The following is a 20,695-nucleotide window of genomic DNA, read 5'->3' on the forward strand; positions in this document are numbered from 1 at the left end:
TCATTACATGTTCGTGGTTATACCACCTTCAAATAATATGCAATACACCACATTTACACAATCTTGTAAACAGGAGTACTGTTAAGATCTTCAGGTGTCATTACTAAAGACAGACAATTTATGCCCTATAATTACAAAAAGAGTGATCGTTAATAGTACCTTCAAGACCAATGAATGGGCTCTCAGAGTCATCAACTTCTGTGTCTTGTTGTCTACAGCTGCTGTTGTATGTTGCTTTATAAAAAAGAAATAGAGAGTATTTGTACATTTCAATGTAAGAATGTATTTTATTTCACGAGTTTTCTGGTTTGTGGATAAAGAGATCTCTGATATTTTAATAGCTTATTATTCATTCATTTTTATTGCAATATTTTTATGAACATTAACCAATGAACTTTTATTAATGCATCTTTGACTATGTTTTAATAACTCTGAATAACTACGCCGCCAATTATTGAATGAAAATGTGGAAATTTCGAACGTGTAAGTAAAACAATTGCGGATAATCAATGGATAAAAACAGTTTTCTTAGTTTAAGAGTTTTGTTTCATGATATCATCAGATACTGTCAGAGACCAGTCTGATTCGCTTGAATAAAGACTTTTTGCCAGGTTAAATAGTTAAGATCACGCTATGTATTTTCAAGTTTTGTAACGTGGGTGGGGTAAAACATTCACCAGATAATCTGTTAATTATTATGTTAATTTTCCGGAAAGTTCGAATCAAGTATTACAACAACAAACAGTTAAAAAATAATTGAAAAATGTTCGAACATTTAGCTGCAAAGTTCAAGAAAATGTTTGAAAGACACGATTACCATTTTTGTAATAACAGTAATATTTATGCAAAAAGCTACAGAAACATGCTCAGTAGCAAAAAGTTTAAACATAAACCCGGTTTAGTGGCAATGGGCAAACGCCAAAGACATAGAACACAAACAAGAAACATAGAACAGCACAAAACTCTACAAACGGCACAGTGCATAAATACTATATATATATATATATATATATATACATATATATATATATATATATATATATATATATATATATATATATATATATATATATATATATATATATATATATATAAATAATTGGTATGTTTATCAAGAATTGTTAGGTACCGCCTTGGAACGGTCAGTAAAATGTAAATTTACTGGGGGGTTAAACCAGTTTATGTGCACAAACCTCACTCTTATCCCAACAATCCTTAATAAAGATAAACGCAAAAGGTAAATCTTATCAAAGTATGCATTAACTTAAGTATGCAGGAAACTTATCAATAAAACAAATAATAATAAAAAACGAAAAGGTAAAACCCACGTACTTCTATGATTAGAGATCCCAACTCTATCTGCAGACGGAGGGAAACAATTCAGAGCACCTAATGGTCGGGATGAACCTACCTTACACGAGCGGCTATGGTAGATGCTAAAAAATGTATATTTTTGCTGGAACTCTTTTGTGCTTAGTGAAAATAATTGCGTATGAATATGTGATAATTCGTCGTTGTCATGGATATATGCGCAGTGATTCAGATTATGTTAATAGTCTAATCGGTCTTAAAATAGTTCTAAGGAGAGTGAAGCATTATTTCTTGAAAGGTGCGTGAAAAATGTTTAATGGTGATATTTGAAGCGAGAAATAATTAATCAGCGTTCTAAATATTGCCACAAGACAAGGTTTCCATAATGCTACACCGCAAGCTTCAACAAGGGAGGTAATTACAATGTGGCGACGATTAAAAAGGGGTTTTATACGGACATTTTATCTTCGCCCGTGGGCAAGATAAGAATTTCCAGCATGGTTAAAGTATCGGATCTAATTATCTGAGGTGGGAGAAAAAAATCTCCTTGATTGTTAAATAAACTTTAGCCGAATTATACTGGACGAGGGAGTTAAACGTTGTTCCTGTCTTCAAATATTTGATCATATTATTTATACTCATATACTAAATATGTGGTAACGAAGACGATGTTCTAGTACAACTATTAATACTTCATTGTTTTGTTCTATTTTTAAAGGTATAAGCATATTTAAAAGACATACCAATCATCAAAAACTTCACGTATTACTATTACACTGTGTAAGTTGATAGATGCAAATTAGCTTCTTGATTATAAATTAGTATTTATCCGGATACAACATTTTCTGTTTAATTTTATACAAACCGTTATGTAATTACTCCGTCTTAATCACAGGATAATTAACCAGCAACATTCAATGAAACAACACTTTTAATCAACAACATGTATGTGATATGCACGATTTCCGGCCTCGAACGTACATTGTTTGCCAATAACAATTTAGTAGCGCAGGTACAAAATGCTCATTCAGCGCTATTTCAAAATAATTACCAGAGAGTGGTTAGTGCCTACTGTGCTCCAACAATCTGGTTGTTATCCGTACTGTCTGATGGAACAGTGTGGCGATGTTGCATTTACACAAAAGGCAAACTAATTAATATGTTACGAACAGGGCAAAGGTGATAATCCACTAACTAGACATTCGACAACTCACATCAATAGGCTTATCAACATTAAGGTGTACATTTGAGCACGTAAAAATGCAACTATAATAACAGTACAAATACTAACGGGTCAGCCGTAACAACCAGTTTGATTCAATCTCACCTTCCTTTACCGTATTATTACAATACCTAAGACGATATTTCAATCCATTGCGTATACAAGATACTATTAAAATGACCTTATTTGAATATTGTGAGTTTTCAATCACTTTTGAATATTAAGGAATAAGACAATATTAACAAAAAGGATTGTGATAAAAGAACATGTCTGTTCACTCGCTGATCATCCGGCTTCCCAAGCATATTAATCATGCTGATATCTACCAATCTAGTGTATTTGTATGGCATCATTACCAATGGTCACACGTAAGAAAACCTTGAACAGAGATTTTGCAGGCATCTATTTGTCGTCAGGGGTATTGACGTGGTATTTTGCGAACTAGTATTTAAGCATTACTTTATTTAAGGCAAGTGTCCATGCTTCTGAAATTGTTGATTTCAAAGTGCTCCGTGTGACGCTACATGGGTTGCACTAGTAACAGGTTTTTCCACGACTACAAAAGAAGCCGACTTAAAAATAGTGCATAAAATAAAATGAATAATATATTTGCATTGCGATATACCTAACGATAGTTTGTAAAAAGATATACCCTCAGCTTCAAAACTTTCCGGACAACCCTCGTACATCAACTCTTTGAGAACAAAGGCTTATTTTCAAAACGAGTATAAAAATAACTTATTCTATACCTCACATTTTAGCATGGCATAATATTTCAAAATGATCATTAAATGATACACGTCTTGATTGTCAACGTTAGCCTGCTGATATTAAGTCGATAGAGATCACTTGCTGGTCATGTCCAACATGCCTTCCAAGTTTGAGGTCCATTGGCCCAATATTTTTTATTGATAAGAAACCGTGGAGGAACGGACGGAAAAACGGACGAAAGTTCCGATTTCTATGTCTATGTCATTCATTTGGGGAATATTAATAACAACAACTGTGATTATAGAATAAGGTAAAATAGTACACGTACCTGTACTCTGCATAGGTGGTAAGGGAAAAGGCCCCCTTTCTTTACGAGCTGAAACAGAAGTTTATTGAATAAACAAAAATGTGTATTACACGGGATACTGACAATATTCATGTATCAAAGTTAAAACTGAGGAAACACGAATGATTTATTATAGTTCATCTATATAACATCTATATGCAATAAGTATAGAATGGTTTAAACAAAAATCTATGTTTGTGTGCAGTTTCTTAACATTTATCATTTCCAATGATGGCTAAAATGACTGAAAGACGTAAGTGTCAATCCCTTTCCTTACATTCCTGGACGCCGACAGTTTGTCCTTCTCCGGAATTTCTTTCATCAGACGCATCTCTATGGCTTGTGGATTTCTCTTCGATATCATCCTATGTAAAATGCAAAACCATGACAATCATTAAACCTTGTATTCGTATAGTAAATGCAACTTAATTTGAAATTATTTGTACTTCGAAACGAATTGTTATGCATGGTATAAAATGCTTAGATTTGCCTTCTTTTCGAAACTGCGATTGAAACATGATCAATAACATAGATTGAGGAGGCAATACAAAGGTGACTTAATTTTGAAAAGTAAATCTTATATACACTGGTCAATATGTGTACTTTGTAAGGAAGGTGGTTTTATTCTTTAAGAAAAACAACAACATTAATTCGACAAAAACACGTCTATGAAGATTTGACTGATATCAATTAAACTGTATTCGGGAAGATTATGAAATGGATTAAGATATATAAAGCTTGTCTATAGGGTCTGAAAGATAGACACAGCATTAGACGTACAGTCACCTTTGACAGTAACTTATGTTGTTGCTGTGAAGAAGATGGTAGAAAGAGAATGGCGATACAAGTTTTGAGGTATCGCTTATGAGGCAGGGATTTTAGAAGGAAGATTATTTATTATATTGCTTTTTCCGGTTATAGGAAAGCCCATAAAACAAAGCGTGGTGTTGTTACTGGATACAAATAGATAAAATGCTAAAAGTTTAATTACTGTCATTTTAATTTCGGTTGTTGTTTCTTTTTCCTATGTCATAGACACAAAAACTGGAATTCGGAGAAGAGATGACATTTGAAGTATAATGTGACAGTTCTCTGACCATATATCAAGGCAGACAACGTTGACCGTTTAAGACAATGACAAGAAAGAATATAGAAATGCGTTTCTGTTTATGTTGGGTGTAAAAGCATAATATTTACAATACAACATAATTCTTAGGACTCATGTATTTTGGTCTAGGACCATTTCAACGCTCTATCGCGTTTTCTTCTATTATCCCATCAAAGTAAGACTGTTTTAAAGGCCTACAATTTAAGCTTTGGTACAGATAAAACTATATTAGCGATTTCGTATCACTAAAAAGTGGGGCGGAAATGCATAGCCAAATGCCCGGCATAAATGGCTCAACAACAAGTTTTGCATTACTTAGCCTTAGATGTTATAGCATTGGGTTAAACTTATTTTCTTAATTCCCAGAGCGTACTATTGAAATGTTTGCATGACAAATAATCTAATGAACTTTAATTAAAAATCAATTCAGGCCCAAATTAGCAATCTCCGAAAGCAACAATTGGTTTGTCCTTAATAAATTAATTCCATAAATCTCTGTATTTGCAATACATCTACATATACCTCAATAATATAACCAAAGGTAACCTTAAGCCTCTCTCGTACAGCTAGCAAGCTTGGACGAAAGGTACCTTGTGAGTTAATTAGACCACCGACTGTCAGTCTTAATTCGCTTGTTTTCAAGTATTGCTTGATAGAACTTCGACAAAATCTGTTCAAAATCAATTGATTTTAAGGTGATCATTTGTTTGTGTTCGAACTAATACAGCAAAAACACAAACTCTCAAATATATTTTCAAACCAATATTATTTCACATACAACTGAAACCTGTTGTCCACCTAAAGGTGTGTTTATATAATGTCCCTTTTTGGTACTGGCTTTCGGCTTATTTCTAAATTTGTGTTTTTGCGATTAGGCATTTTACGAGGTACAGTGGAAAATGGCCAGGACTGATTATATATAACAGAATATTGAAGTCCGACCATGACGATACTTGCCACCCATATATCCTAGTTGCATGTTTCATTTTGTCAGCAAATTACTAAAAATAACAATCTTATTTCAATTTAAAAAGCTATTTTGTTATATTTTATTACCTACGCTAAGGATACACTTGAATAATTAACGATAGCCATATTGTCCTCACTGATATAAACGCTAGATATGCAATAATTTGGCCCCTATATATCATGTAAATTTACAGAAAGTCACATCGACGTCATTTCTAAACACATACGTAAAACAAATGTCATCGCTAAAAAATAATGAATTCACGTCGATGTTTTCAGAGCGAATGGAGCTACGGACAGTCATGAATAACTGATCTTTCCTCAAGACAACGCTCCTGCACAACAGGCTGAAGACACATTACTAACAATATACTTCTTGTAGTCCCGACAATGCGCCTATGGACTTTTGCGTATTTATAGAGTAAAGGCCGACTAACAAGGTAGCAATTTTGAATCTGAAAGGCAAAATAAATTCGATATCGGGTCGGCGTTACGCAGCTACGAAAAAAGTGGTACGCAAACATTATCAACAAGTGGGTAGATCAGCACATACAATGACTTGAGTTTCAAGGGCAAGTCTTTGACACAAGCAAACAATGGCCTACTCTGACGTAATTTTGTGAGTGAACGTTTACATTACGTCATTTCCGTACAAAGTGACCGTACCATCCTTCCTAATAAATACTAAGGCCAAGGCTCAATCTGAAGCAGATTTTTGAATAACTCCGGCTATTAGCATTTCCTTCAAGTGAGCCCCCTTCTTACTGGAAAACAAACAGGAGTTCGCCGCATGCGCTGTTTAAGCTGTCTTGATTTACAACTTTCAATAACATTCTCAACAGGGGTGTAATTACCAAGATCAAATTCGTCTTTAGCGAAGACATCTTGAAACTGAATTAGAAATTGAGCGGAATCAAGTTGCTGGCCTTTGTTTAAGGTACCACAGGCTTTTGAAATACCTGTTTCAAATGATCTGGCATAGACTCACTGGATATTTTCGATTTTGATACCTCCGCAACGTGGACCTAAATTGGCTCCCGTTCTACCCGGTCTTCCACAATCTTAACTGCATATATCCTACCAATTTCCATACCTTTCGTGACCACTCAGTCACCCAGTTTCACCAAACAGATGATTGGCTCTGTGTCGGCATTTTGCCCATCTCTAGGCATAATAAACCTAGTTTTACCGATTGGTTCTACATATAGCTAGGTTAGGCTTGATCAATTCAGCATTGTACTTTTGCCACAGTATGTTGGGGAACCACCATGCGTTTTGTAACTGTGACTGTCGCTATATGCCATCAAACAACAAAACACCCCGCCATTTATCTAGTACCGTCTGACTGTGGTTTCAAAGAATATCAGAACCGAACATCATTTGATACTCCATTGGGGGCAATATATAGTCCTTCTTGAAACCATCGATCAACAAGTTGGACTTTTATTTGTCCTACAACCATGCCAGTCAAAGCCATATTTCTATGAGCTGTCATTAATTCTATTTGCTCCAATACCGGAGGCTTGTTAGTTATGGATTTAAATACCTTTTCAGATATATTGGTGACCTGAGCAGCAGTATCAACTTCGGCAGTAACCCATATATTACCTTCTTGTACAGGCATGGTGAACAGTGCGGCTGAGGCTATTTGACAGACCACAACAGGCTTAGATATCTGAAGCGGAACCTGCTCCTCAACCTGTAGTCCCCACTACCTAAGTTTTGATAAGACTTTGACGGGGTTGGGTCAGACTTAGCCGTTTGCAAGAAACTGAGTGCCAGGCGAAAGGTAAGGCAGGGTTGTTCGCATGAGCGGGGGCAAAAAAATGACCTACTCCTTAGCCCCTTAGTCGTTTAACGTTTTTTTTTATATGGGCATTCCCTGTGGAAGTGAACTACTTCAAAACACCCATAGCAACTGTAAGTTCGGACAGGCCCTCTATCACGACCCCTACATTGCTGACGAGACAGAAAGGTCTTTGTTGACCTCACCTTCAGGCTAGCCAAGGCTTTAATAAAATAAAGCCGGTGTATAAACACATTTGACACCAGGCGCCTAACGTACTGTTTGTCTGATAGCAAATACCCGTTCCGCTCATTCTCTTTCGTATGTTTCTAAAGAGCAGAATTGTCCGTACCGTACAAAGCCGGATTAACCTGCTGGTATTTGCGTACCGATTGTATGACCATCTGGATTGTACAAGGCTCTGTCATACATACAGCATGACCGGCATCGTTATCCAGCAGCTTTACACAATCAGCATGGTTTGTAAACTTGAGATGAAATGCATCCCAATTATTCAAACCATTATCCGTAAGGGTCTTCGACAAATGACACAAGAAAACTAATGAGCCACTTTGTCCCCCACTCGCGTGGAAGCGCCGGAAGATATCGCTTTTGCGCTGTCATTAGTCAGCAAAACGCAATTTCCGTGGTGTCGGAAAATAACTCATTGAACTAATCTTTCTTGATATGATATACCCGACTATAGATAAAAATTATTTTATCTTGTATTTTGAATCTTGTGTTTCAGCATTTTTGTGTGCAAAATCTGCTGGTGACATCAAATCAAATTTAGGAGGTGCAGCTGTGCATACTGGTGTCCACGGCCTGCCACATTCGACTTCAAATCTGATTTACCTGACGACAATAATTTAGAAGCCGCGTGCACTACCCTAGCAACCTCATGTCAGTTTATGCTTGACTTTAACAGCGTGCCAAACCTCACCGTGACTTGACCGGCCAGTCAAAACGTCCCGTTTAGTAACGGGCAATACCACAGTACGTAAGTTCCGTACGCAGTTATCCGGTTTGTATATTTGCTATGTAAAATTATTTGTTTTATGTCCTATTTATTTGTTAAATATATGCAGTCCTGTATAAAATAGTTTGTGTTTTCTTTATTTAGATCCAATTTTACTTTTTCTACTCCAAAGCTAACAATAGTACAATGGCAGTCCTGGAACTATACCTCGTAGAACTTTTATTAACTGTGAATTCTCAACGTTGCTTTTGTTATTTTTATGATCAATTTTGGTTTAAATTTAATGTTATCACGATCTCGCCTCACCTCGAATTCAGACTTGCATGGGAAATACATTCGATAATAAGATATTCTGGAATACTGGTCAGGAGCATAATAATTATTTTAAATATTACATACTTAGCATTAATCAAAACCAATACCCTATAATGATTATTTTAAATACCCGTAAAAGGCACTCTGACGTCTGCTCGGTTGCACCAGCCAATTGGTGTTGTTCCTCTTCATCAATTTTAGTATCGTCATTTACAATTGTCAATGAAGAAGTTCTTCTACGGTCGCCCTTTTGTATGTTGGGAACTGTTGCTACCGATACGTTGTTATCTTCACTATTAGTAGCTTCTCCAAGCACATTAGTTGATTTCTCCTGTCAATAAATATTTTCTATCGTTTTCTAAATGCGTAAGAAATCTAAAAATACCTTGATAATATAATCATATATAGAAACGTATAATATCTCGTATAACAAACAAACTTGAAGCGAAATAAACCCTGTTATTTAAATTTGTACGCCAACTTTGAGACGACAATCTCAAGAACTGTTTTTTAGATCTTTGACGAAGTTGATTCAAAGTCAAATAATGCGTAAGTTATCATTCGTTCGTGTTCAAACTACTACTCCAAAAGAACTGCTCTTGGTAATTCAAATCAATATCACTTAAAACCGAAACCTGTAGTCCACTTACAGGTGTGTTCAAATTAAATCCCTATTACTAGGAATGGCACTGGCCTTGAGCTCAACTCTCAAACGAGTGATCTTTGGCCAGGTGGTTCCCTTTTTTGTGATTGTCACGATTGTTTGAAAACCGTGCTTAGTTGGTTTAATTTGTTCTTACAAATGAGGTAGTGGATGGTGAAGTGTATTTATCATAGTAAATAACATACACAACGGATCACTTTGAATTTTTGAATTAACGATAGCCACGGTTCTTCCCTGTTATCAACGCTAGATATGCAATACTTTGGCCCCTTTCTATAGTGTAAATTTACATAATGTCACTTCGACGTCATTTCTAAACACATACGCAAACTAAACGTCCACACTGTTATATACGCCAAATATGCCCAAAATCGCGCCGTTTTATCATATTATATCCTGTGACATGACGTCACATCGACGTATTTTCTTAACACTTGCGTAAAACAAATGTCATCGCTCGGAAAATAATGAATCGACGTCGATGTCATCAGAGCGAACGGAGCTAAGGACAGTCATTCATCACTGATCTTTCCGCAAGACAACGCACCTGCACATCAGGCTGAAGACACATTACTAACAATAGACTTCTTTTAGTCCCGACCACCGTCTATGAACTTTTGTGTATTCAAAGATTTAAGGCCGACTTACGAGGTTGTAGTTTTGAATCTGAAAAGCAAATCAAATTCGACATTTCGGCCTTACGCAGCTACGAAAGAAATGGTACGCGGACAACAAGTGGGTAGATCAACACAGACAATAAATTGAGGGCAAGTCTTTGACCATCATTAACAAGCAAATGGCCTACGCTGACGTAATTTTGTGCGTGAACGTTTATATATCCGTACGAAGTGATCCGGTGTCATTTCTGTTTATTTGCTATGTAAATGTATTTGTTTCATGAGTTATTGATATGTTAGATATGTCCAGTTTAGTTTTTTCTTGATGTCGATGCAAGTTCATTGTTTCGGCTCAAATAACTGACACCAATACAAAAGCTGTCTGTGAACTTTTTAACTGCACTGCACCTCGTTGTTCCTTTATTTACTGTATTTTTTCATATTTGTTTTTGTTATTCTCATGCAAAATTTGGGTTCAAATTTTATGTACATCACGATCTTGCCTCGAAGCATTTGAATTCATACTTGCATGTGACATAAACTTAAAAATAAGATATTCTGGTATTCTGATCAGGAGCATCAGAATTATTTGGAATATTGCATAGATAATATTTATCAAAACCAATCCGCTTTTATACTTATTTGTTATACCTGTAAAGGAAACTCAGAGGACTGATCGGTAGCACCAATCAATTGGTGTGTTTCCTCTTCATCAATTTTAGTATCGGCAGACACAATTGTCAATGACGAAGTCCTTTTACGGCCACCCTTTTTTTTGGTGGGGACAGTTGCTTGGTCATCTCCACTATCACCAATCACTCCAATGACATCAACGAAATCTTCCTGTAAAAAGTATTGTTCTATGATTTTCTGAATGTGAAATAAATCTACATAAACCTTGATAATATAATCATATGCAGAAACGTAAGATATCAAATTCCAATAATGCATAGTGATCATTTGTTTGTGTTCGAATTGGTACAGTTAACATTATACACTTTTTTTAAACCAATATAATTTTAAATACAACTGAAGCCTGTAGTCCACAGGTGTGTTCAAATAATGACCCTATTACTAGGAATGGCACTGGTCTTGAGCTCAACTCTCAAACGAGTGACTGAGGTCCAAGGCAATTCCCTTTTCTGCGATTGCAATGGTTGTTTCAAAAGCATGCTTAATTTATTCTTTGAACTAAAATTTGGCCTTAACCTGAATAATTTTTTTATGATATATTCTTTAAGTGATATACCTCGAGCGTCAGTAATATGGTCAATAAGGCTTATATAGATATAATCAAATCCAAAACCCTGTAATTTTAGATTTATAACCTTGGGTATGCACTCCGGCGGTTGTTCAACTACATCATTTATGGGTATCGTTTCTTCATCGCATCCAGCATCTTCATGTTCAAGTGACAATGAAGGAGTTCTTTTACGTCCACCCACGGCTATGTAGGTAAAAGTGTCTACCGGTGCTTCGTCATCCCCACGATTAATTGTCTCTCCAAAAGCAGCAGTTGGTGTGTCCTGTAAAAATTCTCTAATTCTCTATATTTATAATACATCTACATATACCTCCATAATATAACTAGGTGTAGAAATGCCTTAAACGTCTCTCTTACATTTAAAAAGCTTATGAAAAGTTCTGCTTGATAGAATTTGTTCAAAATCAAATGATTTCTAACTGAACATTTGTTTGTGTTCGACCTAATACAGCAAAAAAAAAAACATTCTAAAAGCAAACAAAAATAATTTTATATACAAATGAAACCTGTTGTCCACTTAAAGATGTGTTTACATAATGTCTTTTTATGAGGAATGGTACTGTCCTTCGATTTATTTCTGAATTTGTGTTTTGGGGATTAGGCATTTTACGAGGTACAGTCAAAATGAGTCAGGACTGTATAGTGCTCAATTTTTTGTAGTCCGACTATGACGATACTTGCCACCCATAAATACTAGTTGCATGTTTTATTAAATATAAATTAAATTATCAGCAAAATTACTAAAACATAATATTCTCACTTCAATAGAAAAAAGCTTTTTATTATATTATATAACCTACGCTACCGATCCCCTTGAATAATTAACGATAGCCAAATTGTCCTCACTGTTAAAACGCTGATATGCAAAAAAATGGCCCCTTTTGTCATGTAACTTCACATTAATTCATATCGACGTCATTTCTAAACACATTTGGAAAACAAACGTCATCGAATAAAATTTAATGAATTCACGTCGATGTCATCAGAGCGAACGGAGGTACGGACAATCATTTATAAATATCTTTCCGCAAGACAACGCTCCTGCACATCAGGCTGAAGACACATTACTAACAATAGACTTCTTGTAGTCGCGACCATGCACCTATTGACTTTTGTGTATTTATAGATTAATGACCGACTTACGAGATCGCAGTAATGAATCTGAATAACAATTCAAGTTCGACATCGGGTCGGCGTTACGCAGCTACGAAAAAGTCGTTGGCAGACATTTTCATCAAGTGGGTAGATCAACACAGAAAATTATTGAGTTTTAAGGGTAAGTCTTTGAAAAACTTTGACTAGCATACAAGCGCTTATGCTGACGTAAGTTCGTGAGTGAACGTTTACAGTACTGTGGTAACCCTGTGATTATATTAGTAAACCATGCAATAGTTACATATGTATTATGTTGCAACTACAGCACCAGGATATCAACTGTCTTCTTGGTCACTGGATACATGCTTCACCACAAGGACTCGGAAACGTCTGATCTTAACCTCTTTCTAGGAACCCAAAACTCACCAGTCACGTGTCCGGCCAGTCAAAACCTCGTGTTAAGTACGTACGATATCACACTCCCCTTCCCCGTCCTTTTATTTAGGAGGGGCATACTTGACGTATTCCAATTGACTGGCCGAGGTTCGACGAAGATGCTTTAAAGCTTATGACTTACTTTAAAGAATGAGATGGTTGAACCGCAGAGAGTACCTCTGAGTTACCGGGTAGGTCCTTTAGAATGAGAACTGGCCGGACTACTTTGAGGTTTCGTCTGAAGCCTCAAAGTAGTCCGGCCAGTTCTCATTCTAAGTGCATGTTTAATTTCAGAGAGAACATCTGTATAAGATACTAATTAGCATCACTACTCATCAGTCCAGCCCGAATTATATCTCCAATCACACCAAATATCTTGCAGGATAATTTGCCTAGCAGTTTCAAAATAGATAATTACTTAATAACAGTCCGATATGCAAAACTTAATTTTGAAATGTTATATGAAAAATCTACCTTAATGTTCTCTTAACTCATAGTGGGACAGAACATCTCACAAATTTATGAGCTTAAATAACCCAGACATAGATATAAAAACATGGTTTTTGTAACACACACCACAATAGTTTATTTTTACAAAAGGTCAGTTGCTTAATATCTTAAACTGCAAGTAAAATTCTACTGCACTTGTCCCTTGAGTTTTCATTGAAATGATGAACTATTTATGCATTAAGCATTATAGCCAGTTTTAAAAGTTAAAAATATGTATACTAAAGTGATCATTTGAGTTCTTAATAGAAAATCCTGCCAAGACAGGATACTACAGCCCCTCTCCAGTTCTCATTTAACAACCTCAAAAACTTACAGCCGCTCCGTGTTTCGGTTGGAGATCTGGAGGGTAGTATCTCACCAACGCTTTGCGCAGCTTCCTAAGGGAAGACGGGAGTAGACTTCCAGTGCCCCTTGACAGACCAAAGACTGAAATATGGAAAGTCCGTCACAAGCCTGAGATGGCCTAGATCCATATATTTCAGGGTCACAGTCCTAGCATTTTGTTGGGGCCACATAGCTACTACGTTGGTAAAACCAAAGTAGGACAGGAGTTGGTTCAGATGCCCATGGCTTTCCATGATCCTGTTTAACAGTGAACATTGTTAAGACGCGTGTTTTCCACTGGCGTATGGGCCAACAACTGATTCATAACAGGCCAATGCTAGGTACCATATCTCTCTCCTTCTGCTCGAAACAGAACATCACACGGAGTTTAGAGACATGGTGGACCTCCAGCATCGACAGAAGATTGACAGCAGTCTTCGAGTGCAACGACGATCTGACTGCATTACCAACGACAATAAAGTCAAGTAAGCCGGTTGGGAAATGACATTGCGACACAGAAGTCCTCAATTGCACTTTAAAATTCCGCTTGTGGAGCTTCCGCCTCTCTGATTATAAACATGCTTTCCATGTTACCACCAGATCGGCTTAGGTAGTGCCAGCGGCACATTAGCTTGAGGGCACTAGGTCGCCAGCAAATTGATCTTCTCAGATGACCAGCGTCTCAAACAATTCCTGGAAGAAGCACGTTAAGTGCATGACTTCTGCGAAGGTCCCTTCTACAACAACGGAAGTGATATTTAGAGACTGGGACCATTGTTAATTTTAACCGTTTGGAATAATCCGAATGGTTTTCCACCACAGAATCCAAAGTCCCCAGGATTTGGACTGTCCGTTCCACCTCTTTCAATTCTATACACAGCCCGCAAGTGGCTCCCTGTGAGACTGAGCCCAGGCCAGACGTATACACCTGCCTGTACATCCTTGCCCCTGTCCTTAACAGGTAAGTACAGAGGAAACAGATCCATCCTGTCTATCGGCCTTTCTGTGCTCCACTTTCCCGCCACCTTCTTGTAACTAACCTGGAAATAACCGTTCAGCCCTCAGTTGCAGTGGGTCCAGGACAACACCGATTCGCACTGTTACTCAGGCAATGGATTGTATTTCTGCATCCTAGTAGACGGCCGTACCCGGTTCCCGAAAACCTCCCATAGAAGCTCGATCATTATCAGTTTCCGATTGTACACTCCTGGCTGCCAGCGGCACAACATTGTCCACACTAGTCAGGAAAGATCGCCAGCTTTCTTGAGCCTTTGCGCAGTACTATCTACCAACATAAGGCAAATCCCATAGCTGAAACCCTTCAAAGCAACCCTTGCACTCTCTATTTAAGGGTAACCGAAACATCGTTGCTATGGTCACGGCCAGCCCGATACCGAAGTATCATGCTATACAGCGAGAGCTCTTTGAGCCATCTCGCCAGTTGCTCTTGTGGTTCATGTAAATCAATCAATCACCTGAGACTTGAGTGGTCTGTGCGTACCAAGAAGGGCTTTCAAAGCAAATAGTACCTAAACTATCCGGTAAAGCGCACTACTGCTTACAGATCCTTTCGGGATACACAATACTTACATTGCTACTTGATCAAGGCATATATTCCATAAGCAATTACCTATCCTTTCCTTGACAATCCTTAATCTCTCATAGCACCGCCCCGATTTTTAAATCAGTGTCCAGCACAAATTCACTTCTTTCATTCGGCATCGAAATCACGGGTGGCTCTCTAAAAGTCCTTTCTTGAGTTTACTAAAGACAGTCTATTGCTCTTCAGTCCACACCAAATAATTATGTCCTTTCTCGTTACCGCATAAAGTGGTGTAGCCAACATAGTCCATAGTGGACTTTGGTGAATCAGCAGATTTCTTCGTGCAAATTCTGCTGGTGACATCAAATACAATCTAGGCGGTGCAGCTGTGCTCAGTAGTGTCGACAGGCTTTCCTCATTCGGTTTTACATCCGAATTACCTAGTTCAATCCCCTGGATGAAATCCCAATCTAACCTAGGTCTTTTGTTGCAACTACAGTACATGGATATCAACTGTTTTCTGAGTCACTGGGTACGTGCTCTCACCTCAAGGAACCGGAAACGTCTGCCCTGCATCTTTTTCTGGGAATCCCAAACTCACCAGTCACGTGACCGGCCAGTCAAATATCTCGTTTAGTATAGGGCGATACCACAGTACGTAATTTCCGTCCCGTGTGAGCTATGTATATTTGCTATGTAAAAAAATATGCGTTTTATCCGTTATTATTAATTACGGATAAAACGCATATTTTTTACATAGCAAACTACTAATTAATATTTTAAATATATGCTGTCCAGTGGAATATAGTTGTTGTTTTTATTTCCTAATGTTGATGTAATTTTATTTTTAGTACAATGGCAGTCCAGGCATTTTGTAACTGCACCTCGTAGTACTTTATTTACTGTTAATTGTCATCCTTGTTTGTGGTATTCTCATGCATATTTTTAGTTTAAATTTCATTTTTATCACAATCTCACCTCTCCTCGAGTTCAGACTTTCATGGATAATACATTCGAAAATAAGATATTATAAGTTAAGGGGTAAGTAGAGTGCCTAATATGGGATATACGGGGCAAAGGAAACCATAAACCGAAAATGGTTTCCTGCACCCCTATATCTTGTAATGGGTCACCTACTAACCCTGTAACGTATTTATCACGTCGACAACCTTACATGTCTAAATGTTTCATTTATTCATCGGAATCGGAAAATAGACGCCATTTCGGTACGATATAAATTTGGTGATCCAATATGGAAAAATATGGGGTCACCACGTGGTACCAGTCCTGGACCAATGGCGTTGCGTCATTTATGTTGGAGACGTGATATTCTGTCATACTGGCCAGGAGCATAATAATTATTGTGAATAGTGCATACTTAGAACTAATCAAACCCAATACCCTATAATGATTATTTAAATACCGGTAAAAGGCACTCTGACGACTGCTCGGTTGCACCAGTCAATTGGCGTGGTTCCTCTTTATCAATTTTAGTATCGTCATCTCCACTATTACTAGCTTCTCCAATGATATCAATCGATTCCTCCTATAATATAAATATTTTGCTATCATTTTCTATATGTGTAGTCAATTTAAATATACCTTGATAATATAATCAATAATAATAGAAAGGTATTACATCTCGTACAACAAACAAGCTTGCGGCGAAATGTACCTCGTTATCTAATTTGACCGCCAACTGTCAGACGATCTCAAGTATTGCTTGGTAAGACTTTGACTAAGTTGGGTTATGACCAAACAATGCTTAAATTCTTACTTGTTCGTGTTCTACAGCGAAAATCCGCGCTTGTATATTCAAACCAAAAATTATTCAAATATAACTGAAGCATGCAGTCCTCTTAAATGAGTATTCAAGACGAGTGAACGAGGGCCAAGGGAGGGCGCTCTTGTGATGATGTAACGGTTGTTCCAAAATCATGCTTAGTTTGTTCTTATACCAAAGAACTAAATTCGATCTTAACCCGGAAGATCTTTGTATGATATACTCTAGAAATATACCTCGAGTTTCAGCGATAGCTGGTACAATGCATACATAAAAGTAAGGAAGGCCAATATCCTATGATATTTAGGTTTGTAACCTTGTGACGTTGTCAGTATCATACTTTATTTTTTAAATTATAACCATCATACTTTATTTCAATTTTCTTTTCAATTTGTGTTTTTTTGGGGATTAGGCATTTGACAAGGTACAGTCCAATAAAGCAAGGACTGATTATATATTGATCAATTTTGAAATTCAACAATGACGATACTTGCCAACCATATATCCTAGTTGCATGTTTCATTGTATAAGGAAAATACTAAAACATAACAATCTAGCTTCAATAGAAAAAGCTTAGTTTCTTATAATAGTATTTAACTATTGCTACGGATCCCCTTGAATAATTAACGATAGCGAAATTGTCATCACTGTTAGAAACGCTAGATATGCAATAATTTGACCCCCTTTTGTCATGTTAATTAACATAAATTCACATCGACGTCATTTCTTAACACATACGTAAAACAAACGTCATCGCTTAATAATGAATCCACGTCGATGTCATCCGAGCCAGCAGAGCTACGGACAGTCGTTAATAACTGATCATTCCTCAAGACAACGCTCCTGCACATCGGGCTGAAGACACATTACTAACTATAGACTTCTTGTAGTCCCGACCATGCGCCTATGGACTTTTGTCCATTCATAAATTAGGGCGACTTACGAGGTCGCAATTTTGAATCTGAAGAGCAAATCAAATTCGACATCGGGTCGGCGTTACGCAGCTACGAAAAAGTGTTTCAAAGACGTTTTCATCAAGTGGGTAGGTCAACACAGAAACTATATTGAGTTTTAAGGGTAAGTCTGGTAAAACCTGATTAACACCAAAGCGCCTACGATGGCTCAAGCTCGTGAGTGAACGTTTACAGTACTGTGGTAACCCTGGGATTATATTAGTAAACCATGCAATAGGGGCTTTTTAGGGATAAGCAACATAGATCTTAAGTTGAACTACAGCACCAGGATATCAACTGTCTTTTTGTGAGTTAACTAGATCGCCAAGTGCCCGTCATATATCAGACATCAACACGTTTTGATTTACTTAGCCTTTGGTTTCATAGCATTTGGTTTAAATGTATAAAGTGAACTTGAATGTTTTAAATTCCTAGAGCAAACGATTGATGATGTTTGCATGGACAATTGTCTAATGTACTGTATTTAAAATCAATCCAGACCCAAAACAGCATTTTATTTGTGTTTGAGTTTCTACAGCAAAAGAACTTCGAACTCGTTAATATTTCCAAAACAAATTTGACTATGGTTTCATAATACTTACAGACGCATTTTGTTTAAATTGTGCGATTAAAATGGTTGCATGACAAATAATGTTATGAGTCTTTTTTTAAAAATTAAAAATTAAGTCCTTCCCAAAAGATCATTTGTTTACGTTCGAACTTCTAAAACAAATGCACTTTTGGGAAGGATTTGTTTTTAATTTAAACCAATAGTATTTGTATAAATCTTAATCTTGTCTACTGAAAAGCGTTTTCAAATTAAGTCTCTTTTGCTACGAATGGCACCAGCCTTTTTATAACTTTTATTACAATAAACTCTCATCCCGGCCTTAGTAAGTGCGAGCTTTAACAAATGTTTTAAGGTCATGCTTAATTTGTTCTGGCACCAAAATAACTTTCGCCTAAAGATTGTACAGTCAGACTATAACCTTAAGGTCTTTTTTTTTTTACTATATTCTATTTTCTTCTTTAAATAAATACATGGGTGTATGGGGTGGTGGGTTGTGAAAAAATGACGTTGACGGTATTACACTGTATTTAATTCAATGTATTTACGACAGATTACGATCGAATATTTTTTTTGTCTTGGAGCGATATGTCTCTTGTGTGGTGTTTGTTTGGCCTTGATATTTGTGACTCAAAGGATTTTGTTTAAATTCTAAGTTATTATTAAGTTACTGTGCTTGTCCCTGTAGTTTCCATTGTTTCATTAACCGGTAGGTAAGTGATCAAAGGCCGAGGGAATGACTACTGCACATTGCGCTATGTAAACGGGTATTTCAAATCCATGCTTAGTTTACTGAGACACTAAAAGTATTATTCTCTGTATTTTGTTTATTCGACTGTAATATAAAGGATTATTTTGTAATTGTATAATATACGCCTCCTTTTACTTATCGTTCTAATGGTGTGGTTACAATTAAGTATTCATGCCATGATATAGCCTTATCACCCCGAGACATATTGAAATTCAAATGAATACGAGTAGACCGATGAGAACGATTCCTCATGTGCTTATAATCCATCATATAATAATGAATATACTTTTTTAGCTCTAAACATATTACCTTACTTACTTCAACATGTGTGTTGGCACGTCCCAGTGGCTTCCGGATATCCTCCGGCTGTGCCATAATAACAACAACTTGCTACACAGACATATCTAAAATTAACACAGGATTTTAGATGGGTGAGTTAAACTGTCAAGTCTAATTCCTTATTGTGCAGTTTTTAGTACCTCTACATGTGGGCTTAAGTTGGCAACAGACAATAAATCAAGATGAGAATATCAAAAAATAATCCTAGGCTTTGACAAAACAGAACTAGATGCTATACGTCGCCCACAAACCTTCTGTGGGTCACAAGTTGTGTGTAAAGAGAGGGCATACTAAATCGTGTTTGCGACGTTTATCTTTTTTCATATGTACCATTGTGTAGAACGGCCGGCACATATTTCTTAATTATTACCCCTTGAGTGGTAAACAAATAGTAATAGCAAACATATCATATGTGTGTATTACTCGGTCATTCGTATGTATCATAGTACAATGCATAAGTATACTAAATTAAATTCGGAACCATAAACAAACAAAAAAGAGTTCTTCAATTTCATTAAATATTTAATTGCATGTTTCCTGATGAAGAGGCGAAGTGTAGTTCATGTATAATTGTTCTTTTCGTTCAAATGTCTCAACAAAATAATGAGGTTAAAACAACAAAACCAAGTCTCCGAAATCCACCTGGTAAACTTATTTGAAATGACAAAACTTACACGTTTGTTTTTCTTTGAGGAATCTCTTCGCATAAACTTGCATAAGAACCAGCTTCAAGGTCATAAATCGGTACGGTAAAGTTCGATAACGGGGAATCATGTCAAAGCCGCACAGATTTTTGGAGAACCTGAAGCAAACAAAACAAACAGTTCATTTAAAATCATGTGTCCATATTCAAATGTTGTTTTATTTTAGATAATATACTACAGAATATCATAGTCCAAACATCATCATTGTATGCATTAATTCTTAACTGCCATGTAATACGTTAAAGATGACTTGTACTGTAACATGAAAAAAATAACTAGATACAACAACTGGAGATAATTGATGCTGGTTGCTTCAAAATTTTGCTGCGAAATTTAGATGCAAACAATAGTATGTGCCAATGTATGATATATTTGTCTTAGACAGGCGTATAAGAGGG

General features: G+C 36.6%; 1 protein-coding gene across 5 annotated transcripts in view; it reads right to left on the reverse strand.

The window, feature by feature from the left end:
- LOC128214989 (uncharacterized) overlaps positions 1-20,695 on the reverse strand; it is a 30,308-nt gene that overhangs the window by 5,182 nt on the left and 4,431 nt on the right. The window contains exons 1-9 of one of the 5 annotated variants that reach the window (XR_008258017.1): positions 20,268-20,397; positions 19,564-19,658; positions 16,623-16,745; positions 11,357-11,554; positions 10,680-10,871; positions 8,878-9,078; positions 3,868-3,955; positions 2,177-3,620; positions 160-234 (exon numbers count right to left, since the gene is read on the reverse strand). Coding sequence is in view for 3 of the 5 variants with exons in the window: in XM_052921721.1 (XP_052777681.1) it covers positions 160-234; positions 3,573-3,620; positions 3,868-3,955; positions 8,878-9,078; positions 10,680-10,871; positions 11,357-11,554; positions 16,623-16,745; positions 19,564-19,629 (991 nt within the window). In the remaining 2 variants the exon portion in view is untranslated. Of the gene's footprint in view, positions 1-159; positions 235-2,176; positions 3,621-3,867; positions 3,956-8,877; positions 9,079-10,679; positions 10,872-11,356; positions 11,555-16,622; positions 16,746-19,563; positions 19,659-20,267; positions 20,398-20,695 lie in introns of those variants that run through there. The other 4 variants (XR_008258019.1, XM_052921722.1, XM_052921721.1 and 1 more) reach the window with 4 other exon arrangements.

Source organism: Mya arenaria, chromosome 13, assembly GCF_026914265.1.
Source record: "Mya arenaria isolate MELC-2E11 chromosome 13, ASM2691426v1".
Classification (NCBI taxonomy): domain Eukaryota; kingdom Metazoa; phylum Mollusca; class Bivalvia; order Myida; family Myidae; genus Mya; species Mya arenaria.